The 19,140-nt window shown below is 37.7% G+C and overlaps 1 protein-coding gene across 5 annotated transcripts; it reads left to right on the forward strand.

Moving 5' to 3' along the window:
* Window positions 1-40: 40 nt before the first annotated feature.
* LOC138319179 (MAP3K12-binding inhibitory protein 1-like) lies at window positions 41-17,811 on the forward strand. Of its 5 annotated transcripts, none has more exons than XM_069262144.1 (11): window positions 55-192; window positions 1,713-1,813; window positions 2,316-2,438; window positions 6,458-6,755; window positions 7,433-7,506; window positions 7,908-8,004; window positions 8,246-8,317; window positions 12,996-13,151; window positions 14,998-15,095; window positions 17,353-17,421; window positions 17,709-17,811. In XM_069262144.1, the coding sequence occupies exons 2-11, from the start codon at window positions 1,739-1,741 to the stop codon at window positions 17,793-17,795; spliced, it is 1,149 nt and encodes a 382-aa protein (XP_069118245.1). In that variant the 5' UTR covers window positions 55-192; window positions 1,713-1,738; the 3' UTR covers window positions 17,796-17,811. The 5 variants fall into 5 exon arrangements, with proteins under 5 accessions (XP_069118246.1, XP_069118248.1, XP_069118245.1 ...); XM_069262146.1 differs by having other exon boundaries at window positions 1,713-1,747; XM_069262145.1 differs by lacking the exon at window positions 1,713-1,813 and having other exon boundaries at window positions 41-192.
* Window positions 17,812-19,140: the final 1,329 nt, after the last annotated feature.

Below are 19,140 nucleotides of genomic sequence, written 5' to 3' on the forward strand. Positions count from 1 at the left end.
TTTGAGAGCAGAGTAGAACCAAGCATCTTGATGACCACGATTAACACACTGCAATGGCTGCCCCCATATGATTGCTGTGGATTTATGTCAATGATTTACCTAGTTGTCATTGAAGCATTGGATTAGTCGTTGTCCACCAAAATGGCACAGGTAGAACCCTTCGTACCATGGCTTAATAGGACGTTGTCAAAGGTAAAAATCATTTTGGGAGACTCAATAAAGAGGGTTTTTTTTCTGTCTAGCCATAGGTGGTTGTAACGTTACTGTACAGTACATGAAAATAGCAATAATCAGGTCCGATAGCACCGCTAAATCTAGCTATGTAGCTTGATTTTACATGTATAGTAAAACCGGACCCATAAGTGAAGGAGAATAGTTATGATTGATGATAGCTACTGATGTAGCGGAAAAGATATCACCTTCCGGCAGACTCAAAGTCAGTCAGACAGGTTTGGCACATGTAAATTTATTGCTATTATAGCAATTAATAGCTATAATAGCTATTTATAGCTATATAAAACTGACGATAAACAACATTTTTGAAGATAAAAATGCTTCCGCTCAAAACCGACTCCTGAAACTTGCCGGGAATATCTTTTCCGCTTCAACAGTAGCTAGGTTGATGAGAGTACTAGTATTCATTGTTTTTATACAGTTGTCCAGGAAGTAACAATACAGACATGTCAATTTAATCAGTATGATGTTTGTTTGATTAAATAATGTCTTATTAAAATGCACCCCGGCTACTTAAAATGCACTCGGATAAATGTAAACATATGAGATTAAGTAATGGGACAGCCCATTGTCAGGAACCAACCGAACCAACATACCACTTCCAGGGGAAAAGCCTACAGACAATAACACAAGAAAAGGATATTGGAGTCACCATAGACTCAAAATTAACATTCAATAATCACATTAGTGAAAAGGTAAATAAAAGCAAACTCTATGTTTTCACTTATTAGAAGAACATTCCAATTCATGGACCAAAAGTCTTTTATCCCCTTGTATAAATGCCTTGTTCACTCTCATCTGGATTACGCCAGTCCCGTGTGGGCTCCATACCAGAAAAAAACATTTAGACCAAATAGAGAGCGTACAAAGGAGGGCAACTATTAAATGTCTCCCCGGCATGCATAACCTGGATTACAGCCAGAGGTTAGAAAAGCTATGTTTACCAACGCTAGCCTTCAGAAGAGTAAGGGGAGACATGATAGAACTTTACAAAATTATAAGTGAAATATATGACAAGGATTGCAGCAGTTCAGTTGTATTATGGGATTATATCACTCAACGCCACAGTCGTCGTTTCAACACAAAAACTATTTTTCCAAAACGAGCCTCAACAAGGTTCCGTAATTTTTTTTTAAAAATTAGATCAGCAACAATTTGGAACAAATTAACAGAACAAGGTATTTTGGCAACAAATATCAATATGTTAAAAAATGAGTTGGATACTCGAGAAACCAAGAACTATTCTCTACAGAGCCGAAATCACATAAGTGTTGTTTTTATTAAACTGACAATGTAAATGTATTATATTATAATATAAAAAATTATTGATAATTTATATATATGCAACATGAATTATTCTATCCATGATATGATTTGTAATTTGTATAACTGAGTCCGGTATAGAGGACATACCGGTACACAAGTCCTGATCCAGAAATAAACTTATCTTATTTTAACTTATCTTTTCTTATTAACAGGCAGGGTCATGTAAGGACAGCCTTCCATGCATGCGGTATGTAGCGTGTGTGAAGTGCAAGGCTTTTACTATCATGCACGTTCGTGTTTTTTGGAGACTGCGGTATGTTTGTGTTGTGTCTTCTTGTATAGTGGAGCTCTTTTGCTATGTCACTGAAGCAAGGGAGACATTAGGAAGAATAAAGTCAGTTGGGAAGAAGAAAAAAGATAAGATCCTAAATTTTGTTGCCTTTTACTATCATGCAATAGGGGCAGCCGGTACAATTCTAACTCCAATCTAGTCCCAATGTAGCAGATTTTGATAGTGAAAACTTACTTGTGTTGTTTACGGTCAACTTTTTATATACACACTACTACAGTGAAACTCTAATCCGACACCATGGGAAGAGACATTTGTTCTGGAGAAAGTCTGAAAATTCAGGTGTCAAATTAGACAGTTTTCACCGTGTTAAGTGTAATCAAACACAGGTGGAATACAATATTATGGTATGTATTTAACTTAAATGTTGACCCTAATTTATGTTAGAACAGATGAAAAGTTAGTGATATACTTACCAGATCTTTGATAATATTATTTGATATATTTTTATTTTTTATTTTTTAAGGCTTTTAGGAAAAGTGCCGGCATGCAAGCTGATAATGTTTTGACCAAAGAAATACTAAACATGAGTGATGTGGAGGTGCCACAGATACTTGAATTGCTTGGATTTCTCATTAATGAACTACAGGTACTATGCTGGAGTATAAACAATGTATATATATAAATGCTTCAGTTTGTCTATCACTTTCATTCAAAATGTTGTGCATAGTTAGCTGTTAGATCAGTAACATTGAAGATACCAGTATCATACTCTGATATTTCATCTACATTGCATTTTTCTCTGTTTTTAGGTCATCTGACCTGAAGGGTCATGATGACCTATTGTCATCATGTATCGTCCGTTGTGTGCCGTGAGTAAACTTTTCATTCAAACGATTTCATATCAATAACCCAAAGGCCTAGGGTACTGATATTTAGCCTGTAGCATGCTGGGAAGAAGAGCTACCAAGTTTGTTCAAATGAATGACCTTGACTTTCATTCAAGGCCACAGGGGTCAAATAGGCTAAATCTTTAAACGACAGCTTGTGAATAACTAAGTGGCATAGAGACCTGATATTGGGCTTGTGCCATGCTGGGATGAATGGCTACCAAGCTTGTTCAAATGAATGACCTTGACCTTCATTCAAGGTCACAGGGGTCAAATAGGCTAAACCTTAAAAGAGGCTAGAGACTGGATATTGGATATTGGATATTAATGTTGGGGATCAAGGGACCTTTATTCATGGTCTTATATATCAGACACCGAACTTCTTCAATTAAAGGATTTTTCTTGTATTGCCTTAATTGTTTATAACTACTATATTCTTTGAGGTGTTATATTATGCCAATAGTCAGATGACTGTTAATGCCTATGGGCCTCTAATTGATTAATAGAATATATAAACAGGGCCCAACTATATCTATTACATTAATATAATTTTAGACAAAGCCTATCTGAGAGCGCAGCATTTTATCCATTGTTTTGTGTGTTTGGTTGCTGTTTAGGTCACCCGAGAAGTCTCAAGTGACCTATTGTTATCGCCATTTGTTCATCATGGTGCGTTGAGTATTCGTAAACAATATACATTTTCGACTTCTTCTCCAAAACCGCTGAAGCAAATTTAATGAAATTTTTCACAAACCTTTGAAGGCATGAGGCCAATCAAAATTGTGAATTATATGGTCCCCACCCCCTAAGGGGCTGTGGGAGGGGCCAAAAGGGGTCAAAATGGCTAAAATTTCAAAAAGCTGCTTCTCCACTCGCAGATGTGGTAGAATCAAATACTCTTTATAGATTGAAAGGTCTCAAGGCCCTCTACAGAAATTGTGAATTTCATGGTCCTAGGGTCTCAGATTTTCCCCTGAGGAGGTGGTCAAATTTACTATAGTTTATATAGGAAAAACACATTTATGAGTTTTATTTGTTCAATTTTCATAAGAAATGAGTCAAACTTGGTTGAAATTATCAGCCTGAGATAGCATCTTAACATCACATCCATATAGGTTCTGGCTGACCCCCTGGGGCCAGAGGTGTGGGGCCAAAAGGGGTCAAAATGGCTAAAATTTCAAAAAATCTTCTTATCCACTTGCAGATGTGGTAGAATCAAATACTCTTCTTAAGGCCCGGTCCCACTGGCGTTTAGGAAGATTTGCGAATGTATTGCGCACAAAATTGGCTGATATTTGCTGAACATACGCAGTATTCGTTAATCGTACTTGTATCTGTCGCCCAACATCTGCACACGTCCGCAATTATCCGCAATGACATGTTTTTCCTTTCCCAGGATTTTTGAACTGCACAAAATTTTGATTGCGGAAATCATTCGCATTAGATACGCTATTCTTACGCAATACATACTCAATACATGCTTACTATATATGCGCTGTATATCCGTTGTTATTCGTTGTTATCCGCAACCGACTGGGTTGTGGCTTTATAGCGAATTGGGACAGTGTGTAAAACGAATGTATAGCGTATCTATCACGTTGACATCACAAATTAAAATAATTTGTAGCGAATGCATATTGAGTTCAGCGTTTGTATTGCGTCTGTTTTACATTTGATTTGAGGATAATTTGCGATTGTATAACAAACGTGTTGCGTAAACCAAAACTACTGTATAAATATGGCAAAAATCAACATACATTGTATTTGTCTATTATTTCCTGTCAGTCGAGAAGTACAGGTGTAATAATGGGTCATCGGCAATAATACCAATGCAGCGTAACAATGGTATCCAACAACATATTAATCTACTTGTTCATGTCATGAAATTGTTTCAAAAACAGAAAAGAAAAAGTTGTCTGCTTTGATTTGAATTTGAAACACACTGGACCTTCTTTGTATCTGGAGAAGGTAGGATGAAAGTTGCAGCTTGCTTATCTTTGTTGCAGTCATGTTGTTGTGAAAAGCGATACAGAAAGGCCCGAGCGCGCTTCTTTTACCTCCGTAATTCAGATGCCTTACATGGGCAATACAACCGTTCTTTCCGCTACATCTGCGCAATGCATTATAATAGATTCGTAATATCTCCGTAACAATCGCAATAATTCCGATCTGTTTCCTCAATATATGCGTAATATATTCGTAATTGTTTGTTACCTATCCGCATTGTTGGATAATCTTACCGATTGTACACCTCATGGGAGAGCATCCGTTATCGTATTCTCTTGTATTCGTGAAATATCCGCATTTGTTCGTAATAATTTTGCAGAACGTTATTATTATTTCCGTAATTTATACTTGAAAATTTGTTATTTTAAGCCAATTTTGTTGAGGATGACAACTAAATTCCTGCGTAATTAATCCGCTCTTCAGTGAGACCGCTCCTTTAGATTGAATGGTCTGAAGGCTCTCTACCAAGACTGTGAATTTCATGGCCTGAGGTCTCAGATGTTTCATTCTGTATCCAAACTCGGATGACCGGTAAGGCCCATTGGCCTATTGTTTATAAATTGTTACTAAATAAAAAGTTTCCAGCGATGAAAGTTAATATCCCTTGATCCATCAGACGATTGATCTCTTATCGATGTCTAGTTTGTTTTGTTGTTATTGCATATTATGTGTATTTACTTACTGTTCTGCTAGAAACCATTTGTATGTTAGAATCTTAGCTTTGTTGAATTCTTTACATTGAGTTTGTAACAATAATAACAATGTTTAGCATAGAAAACTTCTACTTTCACTTAAAGATGCTCCACCGCCGACAGAGCATAAATGATATTCATTATTTGAACAATAATTGGTGTTTAATCGTGTATATATATGCCTAATTAACACAAAAAATAACATAAAATAATTTATTTCGCCTTTGGTGCATGCGCAATCATTACTTCATTCCATATAAGATATAGTGCCACGGAATTTTTTCGGGATGCAATTAATTATTTTTCGTATATTTAACTTTAAGTAAAATTAGAAGCTCAAACTTTTCAATGGTGGTAATAGTGTAAAGTAAGTAACTTTTGTAACTGAAGAAAAATACTAAATCGTCTGCTCCTGTTTTTGATAGTGAAAAAATACCATTTGTCGGCGGTGGAGCATCTTTAATGCAAAAATATGTGACTGCAGCTACAAAATTCTTTGTTGCTAGGCTGAAAATTCCGAAGCGATTGTGTCTCATAAAACTGATTTTAAGTTAAGATTTAGGACCAAATGTAAATTTAAGATTCTGTTAACAGTTAAATTGGAAGGTTTATCTTTCACTGATGTTTCCATTATGAATTTTTCAATGTCTAATCGCTCGAGAGTGTGACTTTGAATACGGTTTTGCGCAACACTGGATCTTGTTGTGATTTCCATTTCCTGTTCATGAGAAAGTTTTCCAACTCTACATATATATGGTTATTTACAGTAGATTAATGTTACCGAGACACCTCTACCACAAGAGTTCGCTCTGCCAACTGTGCTCTCTATTACTATTACAATAACACATAAAGCTCAAAAGTACCTTATAAATAACGTCTTTTCTATTGGAATAATTTTTCGTTAAATTTTATTACATCTATCCATACAAGTTTCTTTCCTGTAAACTTTTTCATTGATGGCTTTCAGATATGTACTGTACATGCAATTCATGTGTCTTCTATTCCAAAATAGACACAGGGTAACTTTAAGATCCTCAGTAATTTTCATACAGTAGTAATATGTTTTTCATGCCTTTCAGATATACCAAGAAAAGTTAAAAGAACCACAGGAAGAAAGTCTAATTGATGTTGAGACAGTTGATGGTAACAGTAATGACATTGAAATGGCAGACAAATCTTGTGAGGAGGAAAGCATTAGTATTAAGGAAGAACTTACTGGTGAAAAGATGAAGACTGAACCATCCAAGATTTTTCATAATGCTGGTGTTCAGACTGAGGACGTTCAAGATTGTAACACGTCTGGAAGTAAAAAAGAGAAACCTGAAAACACTGGAATTTTACCAGGATGTAGCAGTAATGGTGGTCCTGTATCAGAAGGTATTAACAATTAATGTCCGGCAACATTTCCTTTAAATCGCTACTAGTCGTAGAGTTCTACATGGATTGTAACCAAATATGGCCACAAACATGTTTAGGGGAAAGGGAACAGAGTTTGTATTTAAATTTTGGCTCTGATCCCTCGGGGCAGGAGGGGCGGGGCCCAATAGGGAAATAGAAGTTATTTTTTTAAAATTGCTACTAGTCATAGAGTTCTAAATGGATTGTAACCAAATTTAGCCACAAACATCCTTGGGGAAAGAGAAGGGGGTTTGTATAAATTTTGGTTGTGACCCCCTGGGGCAGGAGGGCCCAATAAAAAGAGGTAAATTCTTTAAATCACTACTAGTCATAGACTTCTGCATGGATTGTAACCAAATTTGGCCAGAAACATCCTTGGGGGAAGGGGAATAGAGTTTGTAAAAATATTGGCTCTGACCCCCCTGGAGCAGAAAGAGCCCAATAGGGAAACTGGAGTTAAATCTTTAAATTCCTTCAGAAAATAAAACAATTATCCTGTATTCAAAACATTAATTGGCATTACAAAGCAGGTGAGCAATACAGGCCCTCTGGGCCCCGTGTTATCTGCATTTTGATGATACTGGTGATATGATTATAACTGAAATTTGAAATTAATGTGACTATGAAATTGTTTTCCTGATATTTCTGTTTTTAAGATGATTCCAACAAAGACGATAACTCAAGAAATATAAATGAAAATCTGATACAAATACGAGCCTCTAAGTCTGAGGTAAGGCAATAGGAAATCTTAGTTCTATAAATGAAAGTTTTAACATTTCAGTTACAGAACAAATAGACTTTAACTTCATAATCAGGAGAAGAGAATGGTTTTTTAAAGTCTTTAATACAGGGGTTTTGAGATCAATTTACAATTTACCTTCAATTAGTCCCACCATCCAGTGATTATGATGTCATGATTTGATGTGATTTTTATGACGTCGAAACCCCTGTATTGAGAATCTTTCATGTAAGTAGTACAAAAACTTAACCTTTTACATAAGTCACAGTATTTTCTAAATTAACACTTCAGGGCAATTTCAAATTCAAATATCATGAAAGAAAAAAATGTCAAACTTTCCATCCATATGTAAGATTTCAGTTGTAAAAAGAAAGCATTTTCTGGTTCTTCAGATAGATAGAAGAATTGCAGCGTTTGTGGAGAAAAAGAAGTATGAGGTTAATGAACTGAACCGGCGTGAGTTCTGCAGTGTACAGGGTCCTGAGGAAGGTTAGCTTACCAAGAGACAGACCTGATAAAACAATTTGCAGATCTGTGTTAAGTTGTGAACTTCGTTGTTATGTTCAACCCATTTGTATTTCAATAACTGTCAAAATACTGAGGAATGTGTATCCAGTTTTATAATCTAAAAAACAATCTGTGGCAAATTGAGCTTAACATTTCTGCTAGAAAATTATCAAGGTGTTCATATCTTTAAATCACAATTTTACATTTTTTTCTGCAATGATAGAAGCAGAAAATAGCTGTGCCCGTGTTGACTCCTTGTTTTTCACCAGAGCAGATGGAAAGAGTCACATTAAAGGTAATCTTTAATTCAAGTAAAAGTTTAAGCTTTCAGTGAAGGTCAAGGTGAAGTTAGCCTTTACTACAGATAAAATTTAGAGAAATTCTCTTTATTTCAATCTTAACAGTGCTAAAGCTTTTTGAGCTGGTCTAGGGACATTTATTCCGCATAGGTAGTTGTTTTAGCAACATAATTAGTTCAGTACCTTGTGTTCTAACTATTCTTGACTGGTTCAGTACCTTGTGTTCTAACTATTCCTGACTGGTTCAGTACCTTGTGTTCTAACTATTCTTGACTGGTTCAGTACCTTGTGTTCTAACTATTCTTGACTGGTTCAGTACCTTGTGTTCTAACTATTCCTGACTGGTTCAGTACCTTGTGTCTCCTAACTATTCCTGACTGGTTCAGTACCTTGTGTCTCCTAACTATTCCTGACTGGTTCAGTACCTTGTGTCTCCTAACTATTCCTGACTGGTTCAGTACCTTGTGTCTCCTAACTATTCCTGACTGGTTCAGTACCTTGTGTCTCCTAACTATTCCTGACTGGTTCAGTACTTTGTATTTCCTAACTATTCCTGACTGGTTCAGTACCTTGTGTCCTCCTAACTATTCCTGACTGGTTCAGTACCTTGTGTCTCCTAACTTTTCCTGACTGGTTCAGTACCTTGTGTCCTCCTAACTATTCCTGACTGGTTCAGTACCTTTTGTCTCCTAACTATTCCTGACTGGTTCAGTACCTTATGTCTCCTAACTATTCCTGACTGGTTCAGTACCTTGTGTCTCCTAACTATTCCTGACTGGTTCAGTACCTTGTGTCCTCCTAACTATTCCTGACTGGTTCAGTACCTTGTGTCCTAACTATTCCTGACTGGTTCAGTACCTTGTGTCCTAACTATTCCTGACTGGTTCAGTACCTTGTGACCTAACTATTCCTGACTGGTTCAGTACCTTGTGTCTCCTAACTATTCCTGACTGGTTCAATACCTTGTGCCCTAACTATTCCTGACTGGTTCAAGACCTTGTGTCTCCTAACTATTCCTGACTGGTTCAGTACCTTGTGTTCTAACTATTCCTGACTGGTTCAGTACCTTGTGTCTCCTAACTATTCCTGACTGGTTCAGTACCTTGTGTTCTAACTATTCCTGACTGGTTCAGTACCTTGTGTCTCCTAACTATTCCTGACTGGTTCAGTACCTTGTGTCTCCTAACTATTCCTGACTGGTTCAGTACCTTGTGTCCTCCTAACTATTCCTGACTGGTTCAGTACCTTGTGTCTCCTAACTATTCCTGACTGGTTCAGTACCTTGTGTCTCCTTACTATTCCTGACTGGTTCAGTACCTTGTGTCCTCCTAACTATTCCTGACTGGTTCAGTACCTTATGTCTCCTAACTATTCCTGACTGGTTCAGTACCTTGTGTCCTCCTAACTATTCCTGACTGGTTCGGTACCTTATGTCTCCTAACTATTCCTGACTGGTTCAGTACCTTGTGTCTCCTAACTATTCCTGACTGGTTCAGTACCTTGTGTCTCCTAACTATTCCCGACTGGTTCAGTACCTTGTGTCTCCTTACTATTCCCGACTGGTTCAGTACCTTGTGTCTCCTTACTATTCCTGACTGGTTCAGTACCTTGTGTCCTCCTTACTATTCCTGACTGGTTCAGTACCTTGTGTCCTCCTAACTATTCCTGACTGGTTCAGTACCTTGTGTCTCCTAACTACTCCCAACTGGTTCGGTACCTTGTGTCTCCTTACTGTTCTACTCCCATAATATGAGAGTCGACTGGTCAGCCGTTTTTTTATCGGACGTTTTTTTGCTGACTGTCGATTCTCATTTCCGAAGGCCTATTTCTTTGATGCAGCTTCCGACGTCAGATGAAAGCGGAAGGAAAAGTGCAATAATATCAATATTTCTTGCTCTAACAGTGATAACATTGATGTGTACTTACAGTTTAGGTATTAATTATCCCATTTATTTAGGAAAACCATAACTTGAGTCCTCATAAAATAGTATTTTAGCGGATTAGATATGATATTCCCTTACGTAACATTTTGACCTAGTTTTAAATATGGCGGCTGGTTACTACAAAAAACGGAATGTGAATTCAAGCGGGCAGAATGCAAGTAAAAGTAAAGGCAGATCAAGCATTTTGGGGACTTTGCAATTCGTTTTTTCTATTTATCGGCCGGATCGCTTTCATCATGAAGTTTTGTCTGGGTCATGAAAGTTTACGTTAGGAGACGTAAATATTTGTTTTAGATGGATTTTACGGCTGATTTTGTCAAAATACTTGTTAGGGCCCCGCATCGAGATGCGGGTGCCCTATAGTAATCAGGTTGTCCGTCCGTCTGTCCGTCTGTCTGTCCCTCCGTCCATCTGTCCGTTTTTTTTCTTTTGCACATTAATGATGGAAGGGAGTGGAGTATTTTCCCCATATTTTACATGATGATTCCCCATCCATCCTAGATCTGCTTGGTAATTTTTCAGGCTGAAATTAAATTAAAAAATCGGCCATCTTGGATTTTAACATTTAAAAAAATCACAATGTTGTTGCTCTTAACTGATAAACATTTTGTTATAACATTATGATGCAAAGTTGTTCAGAATTAAACAAGGAGTTGACTGTCCAAAGGTAAGGTCATTGGACAAGGTTACTTAGTCAAAGGTCAAGGTCAAATTTATTTGAGTTAATTGTATGCTCTTAATGTAATGTTAGCTTGGAATCAGGATTCAAGTTAAATACTTGGAAGACTTTTTCCAAAGAATTATAATAATGTACCATCATCGGTTTCCCAATTAATGTTGACATTAATTATTTATTAGCAACATATAGCTAACACGGAAGAATTTGTTGTCAAAATACTACTTTTCCACTTAAGCACGTCAGACACATAACGGGGCCCTTTCTGACGTGTCAGTGTTCTAGTTGATTTATGAAAAAGAGGTAGATATTTGACATTGATGACGATTTAGATATGATTTAAACGTTTTATATTGTCACAATCCAAACTTTGAAAATGTCACCCTCAGCATCGGGTAAATGGCCTATCGGAAGTTAGAGGTTAGACACGGCGTAATGTTCCAAAAGTGTCTCGTCGTGCTAAACCTCTAACATTGTTGGAGTACTTACTGTTCATGACTTGTTCAGTACCTTGTGTCCTCCTCACTATTCAAGACTGATTCAGTGCCTTGTGTCTCTTAACTGTTCCTGACTGGTTCAGTACCTTGTGTCCTAACTATTCCAGTACCTTGTGTCTCCTAACTATTCTTGGCTGGTTCAGTACCTTGTGTCTCCTAACTATTCCAGACTGGTTCAGTATCTTTTGTCCTAACTATTCCTGACTGGTTCAGTACCTTGTGTCTCCTAACTATTCCTGACGGGTTCAGTACCTTGTGTCTCCTAACTATTCCTGACTGGTTCAGTACCTTGTGTCTCCTAACTTTTCCTGACTGGTTCAGTACCTTGTGTCTCCTAACTATTCCTGACGGGTTCAGTACCTTTTGTCTCCTAACGTACCTTGTGTCCTCCTAACTATTCCTGACTGTTCAGTACCTTGTGTCTCCTAACTATTCCTGACTGGTTCAGTACCTTGTGACCTCCTAACTATTCCTGACTGGTTCAGTACCTTTTGTCTCCTAACTATTCCTGACTGGTTCAGTACCTTGTGTCCTCCTAACTATTCCTGATGGGTTCAGTACCTTCTGTCTCCTAACTATTCCTGACTGGTTCAGTACCTTGTGTCTCCTAACTATTCCTGACTGGTTCAGTACTTTGTATTTCCTAACTATTCCTGACTGGTTCAGTACCTTGTGTCCTCCTAACTTTTCCTGACTGGTTCAGTACCTTGGGTCTCCTAACTATTCCTGACTGGTTCAGTACTTTGTATTTCCTAACTATTCCTGACTGGTTCAGTACCTTGTGTCTCCTTACTATTCGTGACTGATTTAGTACCTTGTGTCCTCCTAACTATTCTTGACTGGTTCAGTACCTTGTGTCTCCTAGCTATTCCTGACTGGTTCAGTACCTTGTGTCTCCTAACTATTCCTGACTGGTTCAGTACTTTGTATTTCCTAACTATTCCTGACTGGTTCAGTACCTTGTGTCCTCCTAACTATTCTTGACTGGTTCAGTACCTTGTGTCTCCTAACTATTCTTGACTGGTTCAGTACCTTGTGTCTCCTAACTATTCCTGACTGGTTCAGTACCTTGTGTCTCCTAACTATTCCTGACTGGTTCAGTACCTTGTGTCTCCTAACTATTCCTGATTGGTTCAGTACCTTGTGACTCCTAACTATTCCTGACTGGTTCAGTACCTTGTGTCCTCCTAACTATTCTTGACTGGTTCAGTACCTTGTGTCCTCCTAACTATTCCTGACTGGTTCAGTACCTTGTGTCTCCTAACTATTCCTGACTGGTTCAGTACCTTGTGTCTCCTAACTATTCCTGACTGGTTCAGTACCTTGTGTCTCCTAACTATTCCTGACTGGTTCAGTACCTTGTGTCCTCCTAACTATTCCTGACTGGTTCAGTACCTTGTGTCTCCTAACTATTCCTGTCTGGTTCAGTACCTTGTGTCCTAAATATTCCTGACGGGTTCAGTACCTTGTGTCTCCTGACTGTTCCTGACTGATTTACTGGTCCAGCATCTTGTGTTCTCCTTTCTATTCCCGACTCGTACTGTATCTTTCATTGTAGTGAGCCGTGTTGTGAATCTACAAGGACCTCAGACCCAGATTCCTGTTCATACAGAGCGTACTGTTCAGAAGAAAGAAGTCATACAGAAAAACAACCTTTCTGGGGGGATAGAGGAACGACTGACCAACATGGAGAAACACCTGAGGATCGACAAAGGTACAAGACATGTGACAACCAATGAGTGATAAAGGGGAATCATCACAGGGAATAGAAAAATATACTCTCTTGTCAAGAAAAATCACATAAAAATTCACATATTGTCAGATATTTACTTTAAATTTCTCTGAGCTCTATTGTAAGTGATACAGCTTTTTTTGGTGTAGAATCCAGAAAAGAAACAAAGAACAGGAAAAGTTAATTATTCAGATCAGCTGTTCAGTAGTGATGTGCCACTTTTGTTATTCAGATCAGCTGTTCAGTAGTGATGTGTCACTTTTGTTATTCAGATCAGCTGTTCAGTAGTGATGTGCCACTTTTGTTATTCAGATCAGCTGTTCAGTAGTGATGTGCCACTTTTGTTATTCAGATCAGCTGTTCAGTAGTGATGTGTCACTGTTGTTATTCAGATCAGCTGTTCAGTAGTGATGTGTCACTGTTGTTATTCAGATCAGCTGTTCATTAGTGATGTGTCTCTGTTGTTATTCAGATCAGCTGTTCAGTAGTGATGTGTCACTGTTGTTATTCAGATCAGCTGTTCAGTAGTGATGTGTCACTGTTGTTATTCAGATCAGCTGTTCAGTAGTGATGTGTCACTGTTGTTATTCAGATCAGCTGTTCAGTAGTGATGTGCCACTTTTGTTATTCAGATCAGCTGTTCAGTAGTGATGTGTCACTGTTGTTATTCAGATCAGCTGTTCAGTAGTGATGTGTCACTGTTGTTATTCAGATCAGCTGTTCAGTAGTGATGTGTCACTGTTGTTATTCAGATCAGCTGTTCAGTAGTGATGTGTCACTGTTGTTATTCAGATCAGCTGTTCAGTAGTGATGTGTCACTTGTTATTCAGATCAGCTGTTCAGTAGTGATGTGTCACTGTTGTTATTCAGATCAGCTGTTCAGTAGTGATGTGTCACTGTTGTTATTCAGATCAGCTGTTCAGTAGTGATGTGTCACTGTTGTTATTCAGATCAGCTGTTCAGTAGTGATGTGTCACTGTTGTTATTCAGATCAGTTGTTCAGTAGTGATGTATCACTTTTGTTATTCAGATCAGCTGTTCAGTAGTGATGTGTCACTGTTGTTATTCAGATCAGCTGTTCAGTAGTGATGTGTCACTTTTGTTATTCAGATCAGCTGTTCAGTAGAGATGTCACTGTTGTAATTCAGATCAGCTGTTCAGTAGTGATGTGTCACTTTTGTTATTCAGATCAGCTGTTCAGTAGTGATGTGTCTCTGTTGTTATTCAGATCAGCTGTTCAGTAGTGATGTGTCACTGTTGTTATTCAGATCAGCTGTTCAGTAGTGATGTGTCACTGTTGTTATTCAGATCAGCTGTTCAGTAGTGATGTGTCACTGTTGTTATTCAGATCAGCTGTTCAGTAGTGATGTGTCACTTTTGTTATTCAGATCAGCTGTTCAGTAGTGATGTGTCACTTTTGTTATTCAGATCAGCTGTTCAGTAGTGATGTGTCACTTTTGTTATTCAGATCAGCTGTTCAGTAGTGATGTGTCACTGTTGTTATTCAGATCAGCTGTTCAGTAGTGATGTGTCACTTTTGTTATTCAGATCAGCTGTTCAGTAGTGATGTAACACTGTTGTTATTCAGATCAGCTGTTCAGTAGTGATGTGTCACTTTTGTTATTCAGATCAGCTGTTCAGTAGTGATGTGCCACTTTTGTTATTCAGATCAGCTGTTCAGTAGTGATGTGTCACTGTTGTTATTCAGATCAGCTGTTCAGTAGTGATGTGCCACTTTTGTTATTCAGATCAGCTGTTCAGTAGTGATGTGTCACTTTTGTTATTCAGATCAGCTGTTCAGTAGTGATGTGTCACTTTTGTTATTCAGATCAGCTGTTCAGTAGTGATGTGTTTGCCCGACTGAAGTTCCTGGAGGAACGTATTCTTTACTTGGAGAGCTTGTCTCCAGAATATTTTCGAATTCAGGTCAGTATATCATTGCTCAGATTCAAACTGAAATGCATCATGCAGTATTGAATTTTCGTTCATAGTGGCCTAACCGTTGACAAAAAAAATGATGTAATACCTTGGTATGTTGATCGACAGATATTATGAACTGGTCGAGTGGTTCTGTCAATTGTCTGGAGGGGCGGAGTTTACATAGCTTACCCAACGTCAGGCGATAGAATGAGTGAGCTGAGTTTATCTGACAATGTTCTAGAGTTTGATGGACAATATGGCTGCGCCCGATAAGAAAAACGTGTTTGGAAGATCTTATGCTAATTGGGTAAAGACAGATGATCAACTTCGTCATGAAATACTTGATCTTCATTACAAAGGATTATCTTTTCACAAGATTAGTAAAAAAAAAACCTAGTGTGATGAGAGGAGGTTGTCACAAGATTATAAACTATGTGACTGCACGGGGGACATTTGACTCCCTGTCACCTGTTCATTTGGATCCACGCAGAATACCAACAAAGTCTTACAGTTTATAGAATATGAGAAAGTTAAGCAACCTTCAATTAACAGTCATGAAATAATGACCCATTTATTGGAGAGGAATGTTCATATGGCGCAAACAGTTCCATGGGCCAGTAGAGACACATAAATTAGCGATGACGCAAAAAGTTATCCAATCTTTCCGGCTGAAACACGGACAGCAGCTCATGAAAACAGCATGACTGCATTTATTGCCAGAGCTATGGACTTCATTCCACAATAATTGCACTTCTTTGAAAAAGCTTCTATTGTAAAAACTGGAGGTAATAGAAAGTATGGACACACCCTGCAGTTCTATGAATACAATAATACCCGATGAGTTCAGGATAGATCTATTATACGTGGTTCACACATATCACACGATATAAGCCACGCCCACCAACCACTCAACTAGCGTCTAGTATTATATTGTAACCCAGTATGCAATAGGTATTGCGCAAGTTGAGTGGCCAGTACGTCACCGTCAACGGTTAGGCCGTCACGACAGTAAGATAAAAGAGGATCTTGATGTCCACCATCTTTGTCAGTCAAGTTAAAGAAGGATCTTTCCACTATTTTTCAGTTATATTTCCCCCATTTTTTTGGTGAGGGGGGGGGGTTGTCATCTGACCCATAGTCATCATGTTTCGCCTGTCACTGTGCCTAAACTTTTCACATTTTGAACTTCTTCTCCAGTTCAACCTGTGCAATGTAGCAGAAAATTACCTGATATGATCCTGACATGGTCCTGACAATGTGTTGTTATTTTTCGGGTTGATCTGATATCCTAGATGGCCACCACATGCTGCCATCTTGAAAACACATTTTGAACTTCTTTTCAAGTTCTACTGGTGCCATTTGACTGAAACTAGCCTGAAATAATCCTGACATGGTAATTACAAAGTGTTGTTAATTTTGGCTTAAATTTGCCTGAAGTGATTCTTACATGGCCCGGACAAGGTGTATTATTTTTGGGTCGATCTGAAATCCAAGATGGCTATCATCTTGAAAACACATCTTGAACTTTCTTCTCAAGTTCTACTACTGCCATTTGGCTGAAACTTGCCTTAAATGATCCTGACAAGGTCCCAACAGTGTTTAATTTTTCAAGGGGATACAAAATTCAAGATGATCACCACAATCACCATCTTCAAAACACACATTGAACTTCTTCTCAAGTTCTACCAGTGAAATTTGGCTGAAACTTGGCCTAAAATGATCCTGACATGGTCTAGATCTCAACAAAGTGTTTCGGGTTGATCCCAAATTGAAGATGGTCCCCATGACACCTTATTTGAAAAATGTGATTAAATACAGCTAGACTGCAAAATATTTATACAGCAAGTAACAAGATTCATTTATCAAAATCTAACCTGGCTGCTTGCTCCTAAAAAGGAAAATGCACAAAGGAGAATTTAAAGGAACCTACAATTGATAAAGTATTTCCTGAGAAATGATCAGGTAGGCAACAAGTTTCAGTTGTCAAAATCCAATATGGTACTGCCACATCAGCCATGAATGTTTTGACCAATGAGGACCTATAGACCCCTCCACAGAAAGAGATGTTTTAAATTTTTTTTTAGGACATATTTATATTCATGGTTACATAACAGTTATGAAAACAACTTAAGAATCATACAGCTGTCCAAATGAGCATATACATTGTAAAGCTTCGGATACAAAACATTTTACTAATCAGAGTAACCTTGACATATTACTTGAAGGGACTTTTACAAACATATTTTCTATTCTTGTGTTTTAGCCACCACATCAAAAGAAACCAAGAAAGGAAACACGAGGAGAAAGTGTGTACAGAGCACCAGAGGAGGAGGTATGTAAATGAGGAATGCCTGAATACTATTCATTAATAGTATTCCATACACTGTGAATGTCATATACAGTACGACTTCTTGATGAATTGCATCAAAGTGTTTTGAAGATGACAATGTTATATTTTGGATAACAGCATTTTAAACAATGTTTATTTTATTATAACTTATTATTTTTAGGATTTATAACTAGGTTAGCACTTGCCTCATACAGCTATTAATTGTTGAGGAGATATCTTATTTTGGTCCAAGTAAATTGGATGTTAATGTTTTTTCATTTGTTTTATAGGGAATGAGCCTATCAGATATTGATATGAGGATCAAACAACTCAAGGAATCCCTGTCAAAGAAAGCAGCCTCAAATGTATCATCGTAATAAACCTTTAATCAGACTTGTCTTGTTGATGTTTATTGCTGCAAGTTTGTCAGCTGTAGGAAACTATATTTATATTATTCTCCAGAGTTAAGAAATCTTCTCAATCTCATTTCAATTCTCATTAAAGAGGGATATAGTTTGATATTTCATACAAAAGACTAAGTAAAGTATTGTGTTCAGATTCGTCAAAATATTTTGGAGAGGCCAGTAACAGAAAATGTGTATGATGCATATAGAGAACTAGAACATGTCTATGAATGTGACAAGTGAGCCTAGAATTTGACCAATTACAACTGGAATGTGATCAGTCATTGCTCAGCGATGTCATACACAAGTATAGATGGGGTCTGCAGCTTGGTCTGTTAAGTTTGCGGGTGTAGCAATACATCAGCACAAAGTAATGATAAACATGTACATACCCGGTAAGGTAATTAGATAAAGGTCTCATCTTAACCCATTAAGTACGTCTTTAGGAGCTAGAACCCAACTCCAATTTTTCATGGTACCAAGAATGATACCATCATATCCATCCTCGATACTCCAGAGGTTACTATCACTGTCATTATTACCACCCCTGGACTATGACATAGTTAAATTGAAGGCAGCATAAGACAGGTAATTTCAGCTGAATTTGGTCCTATAAAGTACATCAAAAAAATCGGATAACGGTACACCGTTGACTGTGTGGCTTTGAAGTTTGTGTCGCTCTCTCCTTGATCTTCAAATGAGGTCTTTGCAAGTCTGTGATTGGTCCTTTTTCCCCCTGATCTGCCTTCAGTATCATTATGAGATAGTCCAGGAGTGGATATAACGTCAGTCTTAGTAATCCCTGGAGTATCGAGGAGGCATCATATCTAAGTAATTTTTTTCGTAATTTTTTTATTATTTTTTCAAATTTTGTAACACATTTGACATGACAAACGAGGACACTTTCATTCTTCACATACACACACATACACCTTATACTATCAAATATACACAGAGAGAGACGAAAAACAAAAAACAACAGAAAAGAAAAACAAAGAGAAAGGAAAGAAATAAAGAGAGAGAGAGAGAGAGACAAAAAAAAGGATAGATAAAGGGGAGGGGTAGACAGAGTGATGGTATTTAGAGTGGCACGTACAGTAAGCGAAGATCGAAGAAATAAGAAGTTATATCGGCAAAAACAAAACAAGGGCCCAATGGGGCCCGAATCGCTCACCTGCAATTTGGTAATCATGTGTGGTTCATCCTTAACAATTAGAGTAAATAAGAATTTATATCATCCCTAAGCACATTAGAGGCCCCTTTACATCTTGGTTATTAAAAAGAGGTCGTTTAAAGATTTTAGCCTATTTGACCCCTG

The sequence above is a fragment of the Argopecten irradians genome, chromosome 3, assembly GCF_041381155.1.
Source record: "Argopecten irradians isolate NY chromosome 3, Ai_NY, whole genome shotgun sequence".
NCBI classification, from domain to species: domain Eukaryota; kingdom Metazoa; phylum Mollusca; class Bivalvia; order Pectinida; family Pectinidae; genus Argopecten; species Argopecten irradians.

Coding starts and splice junctions, on each gene's coding strand:
- LOC138319179 (XM_069262144.1), top strand. CDS start 1,739: ATGCATGCGGTATGTAGCGTGTGTGAAGTGCAAGGCTTTTACTATCAT. Junction 1,814..2,315: donor CGTGTTTTTTGGAGACTGCG/GTATGTTTGTGT, acceptor TTATTTTTTAAG/GCTTTTAGGAAAAGTGCCGG. Junction 6,756..7,432: donor TGGTGGTCCTGTATCAGAAG/GTATTAACAATT, acceptor TCTGTTTTTAAG/ATGATTCCAACAAAGACGAT.